The 13,603-nt window shown below is 41.2% G+C and overlaps 1 protein-coding gene across 2 annotated transcripts in view; it reads left to right on the forward strand.

The window, feature by feature from the left end:
• Positions 1–8,708, forward strand: part of GRAMD2B (GRAM domain containing 2B) — a 42,197-nt gene extending 33,489 nt beyond the window's left edge. For both annotated transcript variants that reach the window (XM_009469193.2, XM_087742478.1), the window contains exons 10-14: positions 940–1,062; positions 1,256–1,343; positions 1,794–1,895; positions 3,732–3,825; positions 7,496–8,708. In XM_009469193.2, coding sequence (XP_009467468.1) covers positions 940–1,062; positions 1,256–1,343; positions 1,794–1,895; positions 3,732–3,825; positions 7,496–7,537 — 449 coding nt within the window. In that variant the 3' untranslated portion in view covers positions 7,538–8,708. The remainder of the gene's footprint in view (positions 1–939; positions 1,063–1,255; positions 1,344–1,793; positions 1,896–3,731; positions 3,826–7,495) is intronic.
• The last annotated feature ends 4,895 nt before the right edge of the window (positions 8,709–13,603 follow it).

Here is a 13,603-nt window from a genome sequence, read left to right on the forward strand (position 1 = left end):
AATGAAATACTATCTTTTTTTTTTTCATAGCAGTTTTCTGTCACATTAGTTTTAATTAACTCTTCTTTTGTCCTATGTGTCTTTCGTTCAGTGGTATGATTTGGGGCTAATTACTTTCATTGGTCTTTGGTATTTACTCTGTGTGTATGTTTAACTGTTTGGTGGTGTTTGTGAAGCAGTAACTAAATTGTGGTGTCATCACTTGCCACATGAATGCTTCTGAATAGTGATTTAACTTGCTGTCTTACTGCCTTACAGCTAATAACTGCTTCAAACCTTTCTGTTTTCCATAATTAAAAAAACAATATCCTGTTAAAGAATCACCCTAGTAAAAGGAATTGAGGGGTGGAGGGGAACACATCTGTCACTTGTGATCCTGTTTCTTGTGCATCATTAGAGCAGTCCAGGTTCTGCAAGTAAAGCATGAATAGAACCGAGTGTGACTGGATTTTTCTGTCCCATCTCTTTTAAGACATCATGTGCATTTAAAAAACAGTCAGGAAAGGGAGCTATAATCTTCTTTTTAAAGTAACAATGCAATATCTCCATTTGATGTTGCTATTAAAGTCATTTGGAATCATTACTCTAGCATATTCAGTCCTTTTGCGAGATGACTTTTGTGTCTGTATAATCTTCTAACTGGAGAATGGGTGATAACCTTCAAGGTTTGCACAGGTTGCTGTCTTTCAAAGGATCTGGAAATGTAAATGCAGCATACATCATCCTCTTCTAGTCCAGGTGCTTCTTTATATTTTGTGATTATGTGAAATTACTATGCAAACTGTTTTAAGGCTACTAAACCAACTGCTGCTTTCTATCCAAATCCAGAAATACACCTCTTAAAATCCTCCTTTTCCCCTACTCCTTGACTATCTGAAGCCATCAACAGCTTCCTTTGACTTCATATTTCAGCTTTATTAAAAATCTTGCTTTTGACAGATTATCACGTCGTTGAGACACAGACTCACTTGAAAGTTTCCAAGACTGAGGCAAAGGCTGTCCGTTCAGATGCACACAGTAAACGCGGAGCTGACGGAAAAGCCCAAAACAGTCCTCGAAATGGTAAGGAGTCAAGGGCAGATCTTCAGCTGGAGTTAGTTGAGATAAATTTCCATAGTTATGTCAGTTCACATAATTTGGAAGATCTCTTTCTTGTTTGTCCCTCTATTTATATTATCTGTTGCACACTTGAAAACACTGTTTGTGTGCCATGGTCTGCTTTGATCAAAGTAACACTTGGCTCTTTTTCTTGCAGGCGATTCTGAATCCTTCAGATTCTTCCACAAAGTGAAGTCCCAGAAGCTCTTGTCTCTGAACCACGTACTTATATTTTACGCAGTTCTGTAAGTTAACAACTAATACCAAGATTGTCAAACTACTAGGATTTTCTTAGGTTTACATAGACTAATATAATCTAAGCTTCACTTGAAAAAAGGAAATTATTGGTAATTGTGGCCTTTATACTTTTCAGAAGTAGAAATGCTGGGGCAGGCTTACTTAACGGGCCTTTTACTTTTAAAAGCAAAGGTCTTTTGGTTCAGGAAATGTTAAGAGTTTAACTACTTGCAAGTTCATTTTACATGTCGCTTAGCAAAGCCATACTCAAAGCTGAGATTTGCATAACTGCCTGTATGCCACTGATGGGTATTCCTGAGGTGTTTCTAAGAATGATACCTTTATTACTCAACGTGTACAAGTAACAACTTAAATGTCTTTTAACATTAAATTTGTCAGGTACCTCAGCCAAAGTTAAGTTTCCATTAACTGATGTACCTTATTTTTCTCTTTTACAGTGTTTGTGTATTAATATTTTCTACCTTCTACATGAGATATAAAATCAGTGTCCTGGAGGAACGTCTTATTTCCATCACATCCTTTGATTCACATATTAAGGAGTAAGATAGAGTCTGTAAAATTTTGGAGTTTTAAAATCTTTTTTCCAGTACTTGTCATGCTCCTCTATTTTCTTCAGAAACCACTGTGATACTGTAGTGCCTTTGTGATACTTTAGTGTCCTGTAGTTCTTTTATCTGTACTAGCCTCATCTCGGAGCTTTCTGTTTAAGACTTTTAGTATAAATGTGATATATCATGGTGTACTACTGCCTTGAGAATTTTTGAGATAGCTTAACTATCTCAACTAGTAAGTTAACTACACTTTAACTTAAGTGTAAATTGCTGAAGCGAGCAGTTCCTTTCCAGTTCCTTTATTCTGTGGAAAAGGTGTAACTTCTGTCTTCAGTCTTAATGTCATTTGATTAGCTTAAGATGACAGAAGGTACTTCATAATCTGTGGGCTAATACACCTGACTTGCTTGTATAATGTTTTCTAAAGCTTTGGCCTGCCAATACCCTCATTAGAAACTGATATCCTGTCTTGCTTAAATAAAAAAAACCAAAAAACCAAACACCCACACCACAAAACCAAACCAAAAAAAAAAAACCCCAGGCACACCAAGGGGAGGTTCTTTGTGTATTTGAAGAGGAAATAGGGAAACGGGCCATAGTTCCATTGATAGTTCCATTCTGTAGCTAGAGTCGTGGATGTCATCTTCCCTTGCATTTTTATTTTTTTTTTTTTTTTAATCACCGTGTTGCATGCATAGGAAATATGCAAACATCAAATGGAGAGGCAGTGCAGGGGCATACACCACAGCAATGTGCTGTGTGTCAGCTTCCTGGTCCTCTCTTAGCACAGAAGGCAGTTAACTGAATACTGCTGAGAATACTAATCAGTTTATTCAGCATTACATTTTGCATTAACTCTTCTCCCCTTCTTATACCTGAACTTTTTCTGAGCTGCTCTGAAAAACATGGCTTAAGAAGTCATTTATAAATCTCACTGCAAAACCTGCAGCCACATGCAGCATGAGTGGGAACGCTGACAGCTGGAGAAGCACCACCTGAAAAACAGAGAGGGAAAATAAAATTCAAGCCAGAGCGTACCTAGGCTGGGTGGAACTGTCTGCAAAGTGTTTCAAACCTTTAGCAAGTTCTTGAATAAGGGTGCTTCTTAATTCAGCTTTCTTTGACGACCCATCCATGATGAACAGGTCACTCCGATAATGCACTTGTGGTCAAACTGAACAATGATCGTGCTTCCTAGAATCCAGCTGCTGTCAGCTGTCTTCTGTGGAAAGCAGTAGGACTTGCATGTGTGTGTCAGAAGACAGAGCTAGGTTCTTGATAAAAAAGGAATAGGGAGGAAATGGTTCTTTATCTTAAATAGGCTTGTATTTATATTTTACCAATAATGCAAGGAGAGGGGTAAGCCTACCTCTAATAGTAGGCAATGTCAAAAGCCATTTTCCCACTTTTGGCATGTTTTCATTAGCAGGACTCTGTGTCCCTCTTCTAAAGCATTCTTACATGAGAAGGTCATGTTTTCTGTTGCTCTGATCCCAAATAGTACAAGATACAGGATGATCTGATGTGTACTTCTACAGCATCAAGGGGTTAGGCTTTCTGATTTCCTGCAAATCACAGGACATGGAACTTCTGCAAGTTTTCAGCTTATTTCCAGTGGAAATAGCTGTAAAGTTTTCCATCCAAACTTCTGGAGAATGAAACTGCATAAAGAATGTAGTCAAGAGTGCAAAAGTGACTTAGGCCTTTGTTTCTGTAAACAAGTACAGTTCACAATGTCACCATTGTATTCCCATCTACATGTATCTCAGTGCTGTTTTCCTCTTTTTCATTCTGTCACACTTACTTCTTCATTCTGTTTGACAGACATCCAGTGCGCCAGGGTTTGGGATCTCATCTGCAAATTAATGCTGATGCCCTTTGTGATGAGTTAACTGCTAATCTTATAAAATTGGAAAAGGTAACTTTCTATGATACAATGCAAATGCTGATACACTAATCAGGTTCTTGCTGAATTTCTGTGGTCTGTTATTTCGAAAAGTGCCAAGTTACCCCCAGATTTGATACCAGAAGCTGGCATGTTTTCCTAGACAAAGGGCTGGTTTTTGGACTATAAATTAGCCCAAGTACAGGTATTGGTATGTGCAAATGTTTTGCCTTGAGCTGAGGCTCACAACCAGGAATACTAATAAACTGGACACTTCAGGGGTGATTATTGCGTGTAACGATCTGAATTATTTTTTTGTTCATCAAGGCTAAGGATTCTGAACTTAACCCTTATTACTATTTGATGAAATTTTCTGTCTGGAACTTTTGTTTGAGTTTTGGTTTTTTTATTAAGAAAAATGATGCTGGCTTTCATATGTAGTCAGCCTCCTCATATGAAATGACTGGAATCTGCCTGTTTCACTTCAGTAACAAAAATGCTGCTGCACCAGTTGTGTAATTCCGTATGCCTGACCTTTACTTTTTACCATTCTCTAATTGCAAAACTAAATGCACTTGCTGACTTAAATTGGAAACCTGTGCAGAACAAGAGTGGGTGTGCAGACCTTATTTCCACTTTAGGTGTCATGATGGGCTAACCTTGGCAAGCAGTCAGGTGCCCACCCAGCTGCTCTCTCACTCCCCTTTCCTAGCAGGGCAGGGGGGAGAAATAGGATAAGAAAGCTTGTGGATCAAGATAAAGGCAGAGAAATTGCTTACCAGTTACCATCGCAGGCAACACAGACTCGACTTGGGGAAAATCAATTTAATATAGTGCCAGTTAAAATAGATTTGGGTAGTAAGAAACAAAGACAAATGATAGAACATTACCTTTCCTCCCTGCTGTCCCAGGCTCAACTTCACTCCTTCGCTCCCGACTCCTCACCCCACTCCCTGCCCCCCAAGTAGGGTGGGGGCGTTACACTCAGTACATAAGAATTTTCTCTCAGCTGCTCCTTTCTTACCCCATTTTCCCCCTGCTGCAGCATGGGCTCCTCCAAGGGCTCCAGTTCTTCAGGGAAGACCCGCCTGCTCTGGCATGGGCTTTCCATGGGCTGCAGTGTGGACATCTTCTCTGCCACGGAGCACCTCCTCCCCCTTTTCCTTCTCAGACCTTAGTGTTCCTTCTGCTGTTTCTCACCCTCTTACTCTCCTTTTTTCTCCAGTTGTGGTTTTCGCCTTTCTTAAAACCACTTTCCCAGAGGTCCACCATTGTCTTGGCTGAGGGGCTTCTCTGTGTACAGTGGTGGGTCCATTGGAGGCTGCTGGAACGGCTGTGTCCAGCACGGGGCAGCCCCCGGCCTCTTCCCACAGCAGCTGCCCCTGCAGCCCCCTGTCCTGCCCCTGCCCCCAAACCTTAACAACTGCACCCTGTACGGGTGTATAAAATGGTATGTGTTGGGAACACATACACTGGACAAGCATGAAAAAAAGTATTAGTGGAGCGAAAACAAAAGTTACTTGAATTCCTGTGTGCTTAAGTCACATGCGCTATTTTTGCCTCTGTTTCTAAAACTGAGGGCATGTCAAGGTCTTTCAACACTTTTATTTCCCAAACTAAGTTTCTCAGATAGCATAAAGCTAGGATTATTTAACATCACTGTTTACCTGTGTGGCATAGGTTTTACAAAGACTGCCAAAAAGAGGTTTCTCCCCCCACATCTCCATCCCGTTGGCTGTGGAAGTCTAGAGTAATGCTAACATAACCCCTCTGTATGGTCTGGATAGGAACAATATGAATACAAGGGGAAAATACTTACCAGATGATTACCAGATACAATCTTTAGCCAAATTAGGTCATTTAAGAGGTTACTGCTTTCCAGCTGTTTAGGACAGGCTAGCGAGATGGTGCATAGGAGACCTTAACTTCATTTAAGTGGGAAGCCAGCCAGCCCTTTGCAGCAGGACTAGGCACTTTCCTACTCCCTTATATAGTCTCTGCTTGGAGGTGCAGTAAAAGGCAGCTGGATGGTTGGATCATTCAGCTATTCCCAGAGAAGTGACCCTCTGTCCTGAATTAGAGTCTTAAGTCATGTGCTTTTTTCAGTTAGTGTCTACAGGATTGGACCCTTAAAGTCTTACCTTGTATTTGCCAAATACTCAAGACACAATCAACTGCTGTGCACACAAGCTAAATGAATATTGCCTGTAGCTGCATATTGCCAAATCCCAGTCCTCTCTAATCTAGACGAGCAGTGGTTAGAACAGGATCTTTGACCCTACTCTTGTACTGCAAAACTTGGTAGATATCTAATAACTTTATGTTCTCTGAGCAGTTACTGCAGTTGCTTAACTGTTTCATATGCCTTGGTGAAAAGTGCTAGTAATTGGCTGCAGCTGGCTTGGGCAGCAAAGGTAGCATAAAAGTTCCAGCGTAACTTGTCTTCTCTCCCGTCCCTTCCCGTGTGACCGCAGCATTGTAAGCTAGAGCACAGAAATTATGTGGGTTAAAAACTAAAAATTACTCTCCAGTTAAAAAATGTTCAGTGCAAGAGTATGTTGCAATGATTTTTTCAGTGTGATCTTGTGATTTTTTTACAAGCTCTACTTCATACTTGGAGCCAAGGAATTACCCTGGCTTAGCAGAATTTTGCTTTGGCATTTAAGTGTATTTAACAGGTTGTTAAAATGCACCATGTCTATCAGAGGATAAAGCGTTAAACTGGGGGAGGGAAAATGTGGACTAATGTTACTCATTCCCTTACTCTAATGTCATTTGTGAAAAAGAAATTCCTGTGTATGCGTTAAGTGTCTCTTATAAAATCAGGTCCTCCTTACTGTTTTTCTTTCCCCAAAATGCCACTCTTGAAAAAAGGTGTGCATCTGGGCTAGAAATCATGAGGTAGGATGAAGAAGTGGCATCCTTCAACAAGAAGTACAATGGCTCCTTAAATTGAAGTCTGAAAGTAGCTGTGACTGAACCTTGTGTAGCCAGTGACTGCTAGTTACTAAGATACAGGGAACACGTGTGCCAGGGAATGTGACGCACTATATTCCCTGTTCTCTGCTTTTAAGGACAAGGAGATGAAAGGTGGATAAATAGGCCGTGTAAAATAGGTCTGTGCAAAGCATCCTTGAGGATGGAACTGGCTGACATTGCCTTCACTGTAACTAAGGGAAGATAACCCACAATCAATACACTAAATCTGGCAAATAGGACATGTCTGCTAATGGTTAGAAGACCTTATTTTGCTGTGCACACGTCATAGCCAGCTGTGTAGCTGAAGCTGTTACAAAACTGTTTGAATTATCCACTTAAACCTAAGAGCTGCAATTTTGAAGTTTGAGGCTTTTATTGGGTTTTGGTCAAGTTCAAAATAATTGGATTTCTTGTCCGTTTCTTTCTAGCTCTAGTTTTTTTCTATTTTATTTTCTCATACCTAATGAAGGAGAGAAGCTATAGGAGGAAATTGCAGGAGATACTCATAATACGAAAGCTAGGTGTGCTGCTGGCTGATCATATCCAGATGTTTCCTGTGGCTCTAGTGCAGAAAGCATTTAACATGAATACCATTGGTATGAACAGTTGTGACAGAATTAACGTGCACACAGAGAGTATATTGAAGAGTATGTCTTGTTTGTTTGTTTTTTAAATGCAGTATAACACTTCCTGTCTCCCAATTATTTTTCTCTCTTTTTCTAAGATACAGAACAACTTACAAAAACTACTTGAAGATGGTGAATGAAACATCGATGTTCTTGGACTGCTTCAGACCTCATTCCTCTCTCTTGACAAACAGTTCCAAAGGAGCTCTGCTGGCCAGAGTTCAAGGTTCTTTATTTTCAGTCCAAGCCAAGGTTAAACTACTGTAAAGCTCATGTCATAATGCAGAAAGTCAGTTTATTCTTGAGCATGTATCTATGTGTTTTGAAAATAAGGGGATTATTCCTTCTCTATTGTGTGTGAATTAATGGATTTTATAGCTTGCTTGATTATACACTTGCTTACAGCAGTGCAAACCTGGTGCAACTCCTTTTACCTCAGCATTTGCTTTATGCCTATTGTCATTGAAGTGTAAATGGGAAGAATTTCAGTCATGACTCATGTGCTGAAGTAGTGTGTGAATGAACTGGTTATTTGTCTCAGCTGTGGTTGTGGGTTGGTGCTGTGCTCTTCATTTTTACTTATTTGTGGCCTGGCATCCCAAAGATCAGAAAACAGACACCTCTGGATTTGATTATGTGAAGTTCTGAATGTTCATGGTGTGCTCAGTTCTCAGGTGCTGTAAAAAGGCTCAATTCCACTTTCTGTGGCATTGCATCACGGCTGAGGGTAAGGTCTGTTTCTACTGGACATTCAGTTTCCATTGAAGTCAAGCTTGAAATATGTATGGACTCGCCAGCTTGCAGTCAAGTTGCTTATGAAGAGCAGTATGGGTGTGACATATCTGCACAACTTAGAACTGCTAGGTTTTTTGTCCACTCATATGGTCTCTGTCCGTTAAGTTAATTGGTGTGAAGACCCTTAGTCAACTTTCCTTGGAGTTGCATGGGGTTTTGGTTGGCTGAGCAAGTGCAATTTGTGTTCCAGTTGATGGAAATCTAGTCTTGGTACATGACTCCAGGGACCAGATATTTCCATATAATAGGAACTTGCGAATTAATGATGCAGCAATACAATCAGTAGAGTGAATGAAAAAGTGGACACCTGCTTTGTTATATCATACTATTTTTCACAGTGCCTAAGATGGAATAACTGGGGATTTTAGCTTACTCATTTCTGGTTAGGTTTTAAAAAGCAATAGTTAGGATAATAACAACTAGTATCTGTAAAGTAACAGTATTGTTTATAATATGCTATGCATTTTACAACCATTTCTGTGAAATGTACCTACTTTGTTTAAATAAACTTTTTTAAAACAAGCAACTCAGTACTATAATTTGGATTAACCCTATTCCATCCATCAGTTTTAGTCAAACGTGATACTCATGATCTGAGTAGGCTCATACCTCATGGTACAAAGTTTGTGCAAAACCCAGTACCCAGCACAAAGGGTGAGGAACTGCGTCCTGCTGATGTGCTTCCTCTTACTCGGCTGTACTCAAGGTCTTCCCAGGCTGCAACAGTAGGAGCAAATTTGGACTCCAGAGTTTTGAGGAAATGTTAGTCGTTTTCTCAGGTGATTCCTCCTTGAAGGATATCGGATGCATATTCTAATGTTGAGGCAGCTGAGAGAGCCCTGTGTGCTCTCTAATGTGCGTGCCTGGCTCAAGTTGCCACCTGAGCATGGTCTGTCAGGAATCTCTGATATTAGACTGTTCTACCTGTTCCTGCCTCTGCCTTTCCTTCCTCAGCTATCATGAGGTTATTGTAATACTTGCTTTCACAGAAAAACTATGAAAGTAAGTTATTTTTTTCTTCTTTTTCCATCCTTTTCCCTACTCTCCTTCCACAGTTACACAGCTTATGCAAGACTTTGGACTCTGCCCTCATCCTCTCCCTTCTTCTCGACTTTCCTCCCTTTAATTCTGTATCAGTAACAGAAGTTTGTAGTTCTGTTTATGGTTTAAAAATTGATGCCACAAGTCACCTTTGTCAAATGAACTTCGGGGAAACTTGATGATATCCAGCAGCTGAACTGAGTTAGCCTGTTACCTCATTACATCAGCAAGGATGTGCTTTGCTATAGGAAAACAAGGGGGGAGAGAGAATATTTGGCATGTGCCTCATGTGAAGCAGGCAGGATAAACCCTTGTCATTAGCCATAAGCGAACAGAGCGATTATTGGAGTGAATGAGTAATCAGAGGTGGATGCGTGCCCTTTAGCCCATTGCGGCAGCATGCCAGGGGAGGCAAGCCTGGACAAAGGTGTAACTGTCTTTCAAATGGGGGAGAAGCAAATTACATGCCGAAGAAAGAAGCGGCACTTGGCGCTTGTGACTCTGGTCGCCTCAGCTCACTGACGCAATTCAACGTGGCCACCTCTTCTCTGCTCTTCAGTTGGTGCCCTTGCTCCTACTTTCCCGAGGAGGAGGAGGATGTCCTGAGGATGTCACACTGTTCAGAAGGCAGCGCGTGGTTGGGCGGTGTGTCATGCTACGGCACTTCCAAACTGGGAGACGGAGCACACGCAAGACCCTGTGGTGGGGAAGTTTAGGCATATGAGTGGAGTGGTTTCAATCCTGTGATTCAATCTTGTGACTGAAGAGGAGGGGTTTGCCCCAATCCTGTTTGGGAGGGAAGTAACACCAGCAGTGGTGAGCAAGGAAAAGCTGCTTCCTGCGAGGGTGCAAGTCAGTCAAAGAGCATGGGGGCTTCTCCTCCCAGTATCTGTGGTAGGCGGTGCAAGCAAAGGCCACGAGAAGGGGTTTTGCTGTTTGGCAAAGGTGGAGAGCTTGTTTGCAGAAATAGGTGGGAAAGATGTGCGACCGGGGAAGTCAGAAATCTACACCAAACGTTCAGCACATGGTGTTAATAATGATCGCTTATAATTTGCTGCATAGGCTGCCTGGAAATCGGATTTAAAAAGCCAATTTTCTTATTTCTTTTTGTTTTTCAAGTTTTGTCTGTCTGTTGTGCCTCACAGCATAGAGGCTGGAAAAACAACTGGGCTCCACCAACTGTGAAGGACCTAATAGTAGTACCAGGTTCTGGCAAGATCGTTTGAAACTGCAGATTTATGGAAGGCAAGAGGGGCACGTCACTGTTTTCCCTAGTGGCAGTTGGTGGCCCAGTTATTTTTTCTTAGCAGTCTAGCCCGACCTTCTTCAATTCATGTGAGTGCTTATTCTAAAGGAGAAACAAACAAACAAACAAACAAACAAAAACAACCAAGCAAGCAGCTGCTTGATTTTATTTCTTAGAAAATGAATCTTGAGGAAACTTCCAAGACACTTTGGTGATTGTGGGTAGGAGTCACACACAAGACCTGACTTTTCCGCGTACATTCTGCCAACTTCCAGCAAGTGAAGTCCTTACATCCTGGCCTGGCAAGACTAATTTAAAGTGTTTTTCTCCACCTCACTGGTGTGAATGTGTACCAAATAGCTAATAGTCGCTGTGGTGGAGGGAAACATGGAAGTATGTTATAGACATGATTTTCTGATGTTTGGGAATTCATCTACCTTTAGGCTGCTGTCAAGAGGAAGAGTCCTTTCCATTTCTCCCCTCTTCCATATTCTCACTTGTTGTTTTCTTGTGCATTTTCACAGATAGCAGAACTGAGGGGAAAAAAATAACGTGGGTTTGGAGAGGCTGGTTAGGTTGAGGGGTTGTTGAATTAGTTTTCTGCCAAATTAGTTGCCTGAACTGGCTTGGACTGAGGGCTATCAAGTTTATGATACTGTTGGTGTGAAGGATGCAGCTAGTACTCCAGGAGGGGGAAGTATCATAAAGCCTCCTCTCAGCAGAACATGAAAGGCAGTAACTGCTGTTAGCGTTTGCAGAAAAGGAACAGTTTTGTGTGTGTGTGTGCATGTGTTTGTTTGATTTCAATACTATCACTGCTTTCACCTGAACCTTCCTGCAGGTGTGTAGTAATGCTCTCTGCTTTCTGCTATGCCCGCACTTTCATTTCCAAGTTTTCAGCTCATAGTCAGCTGACAAACGCTAAATAAATCTCCGGGTTGGTTCCATCCAGGCCTTTGCGGGCTATTGCTCAGCTGGTTCAGCTGCAGCTGCTATTGAAGTGTTACACCCAAGAACATAGGATATTTTGCATTTACAGAGCAGGTGTGACATGCAATAAAGGTCACGAAAAAGCTGGGTATTTAAATAGAAAACTGAGCAAACAGTTTCTTTTGTGCCTCTGTGTGTGCTTCTGTAAACAGCAGAGGAATAATGTCATTTGAAAGGGTTTCGCCAGCAACTGCTTTCAGTTTGCCTGGTGAGACTATCAGAGTCTGGCAGGCAAATTTGCTCAAGTGGGAAAATTGACTAATCTCATTTGACACTTGCAGGTTTATGGTTTGAACCCTGTGGAGCCTTCTGCTAAATGTGGCTGCATGTAATGACACTTTACAAAAGGGAAGGGTTTTTTTGCTTTCTTGGGTTATAAAATCACTGTAATACAATTTTATAACTGTAGAGCTTCATGATGGCCTGTTGTTCAGCGAACAACCACAACAAAATATATGGCAGTAAATTTCATTTAATTTTCTCTTAAGTTATTCCCTGTTTATCAGTAGCCTTCCTGGACTTCAACAAAAAAACAGTCAAACTCATATAATAAAACAGTGTACACTATATGCACTAACTAGCAGCACTTACGAGAGTTTATTCCCCGAGCTTCACACAATGTTACAATGCCTGTAACTATTCCTGTCCAAAATACAGGCATTTCACTGATAGGTACATAGTTGTTTTTTAGTCCTTCTGGTTTTCTTCCTGGTCCTACTGACCCTCAAGTTTCCATTTAGTCAAACTGGCCAGCGATACTGTGCCTACTCAGCTTAGATTAAATCTAAAATTATTTGGGTGACTAGGCCTACATCCTTACAGCAGCACGGTTAAGAGCCCTTGTCTACACCTGCAGTTGGTAGGACCCTCAAAGGGGATGATCCCAAGAAGGAACTGGTTAGAAAAATTCTCTTAGAGGAAACCAGCAGGATTGGTATAATAACCACAATATTTTGTCTCTCTTCCGTACCTGGTATCATCTCTATTATAATTTAAAAACAAGTGGTCAGGCTGCAGCATCTTAGCAAGCAGACTTTAAGCAGGAATTCAAGGTAATCATATGTTAGCAAAGCTTTCCCCAAGCTCATGTTTCTAATACAAACAGTATCAGAAGGTTCCGGCTATCCCCTCCTGAAGTTACAAATGCTTTGCATGAATCACTTTACCTTTTTTCCCCACAATGGGCAGTATTTGTGCCAAAAATATTTCCTCTCCTGGAAGGTCCGAGTACCTTTCCAAGAGTGTTACTGTTGGTAGAAGGGGTAACCACCTTGAGTTGGATGTCTGTTTACTAAGTAGACATCTGTGCCAAAAAAATTGGAAATTAGCTCCTTGAGGAGAGCATGCTAGAAATTATTGCCCTCCATATACATCTCATACTGACTAGGCTCGCTAGCTGCCAGCCTCTGTGAATTCAGTCTAGATAACTCTTTCCCCCTCCCATTTTTTTTCCTTTTGTCCATTGTGTGTGGAGCCTGTGCCAATGTATTTTATTGTGTATGTGACCTTCTTGCTTTGCCAGTTCCTGTACTGAGTTCATTTGGATACTGCTTAGAAGTTCATTATGTTCTTAAAGTTGAAAAGATTTCTTTTCCCAGGCTTTACATAACAAACAGCAAGCTCATGTGATGCAGGATGATGTTGTAAGTGCATCCTATTCTGGAGGTGTGACATTCAATATTAAGCTTCATAGCAAGGATTTATTAGTCTTTGGCAATGCAGGTAGTTTGGACTGTACAATACAGGCCTCTTCAACTGCTATTCTCACTTAATGGTATTGATAAGGTAATTTTCCACTGAGTAGGCATTCTAGCAGTGCTTAGCAGGAGATTAAAGAAAAATCATTCCAATGTGCTGTCAAGTACAAAATTAAAAACCAGCTCTTCTCAGTATCTACAGATAGATAAGGGCTCCGTCCAAGAAGAAAAGGTAATGAGTAACTTAATTATAACCTTACATGCTGGACCTGGCACACAGGGCAAAATATAGCTCTGAATCCTTCCCACACTTACAGCTTGCTATCGTGGCAATATGCACACGTGGCCACATTCTGGAGCAGGGGCAAGGTGGGAAGAAAGTCAGCTTGTACTAATAGCTGTTTCCACAACGTGTGTAATGAACCATGAACCTTCTG

This window comes from Nipponia nippon, unplaced genomic scaffold (genome assembly GCF_047370975.1).
Source record: "Nipponia nippon isolate SJK-2023a ecotype South Korea unplaced genomic scaffold, ASM4737097v1 scaffold_8, whole genome shotgun sequence".
Taxonomy (NCBI): Eukaryota; Metazoa; Chordata; class Aves; order Pelecaniformes; family Threskiornithidae; genus Nipponia; species Nipponia nippon.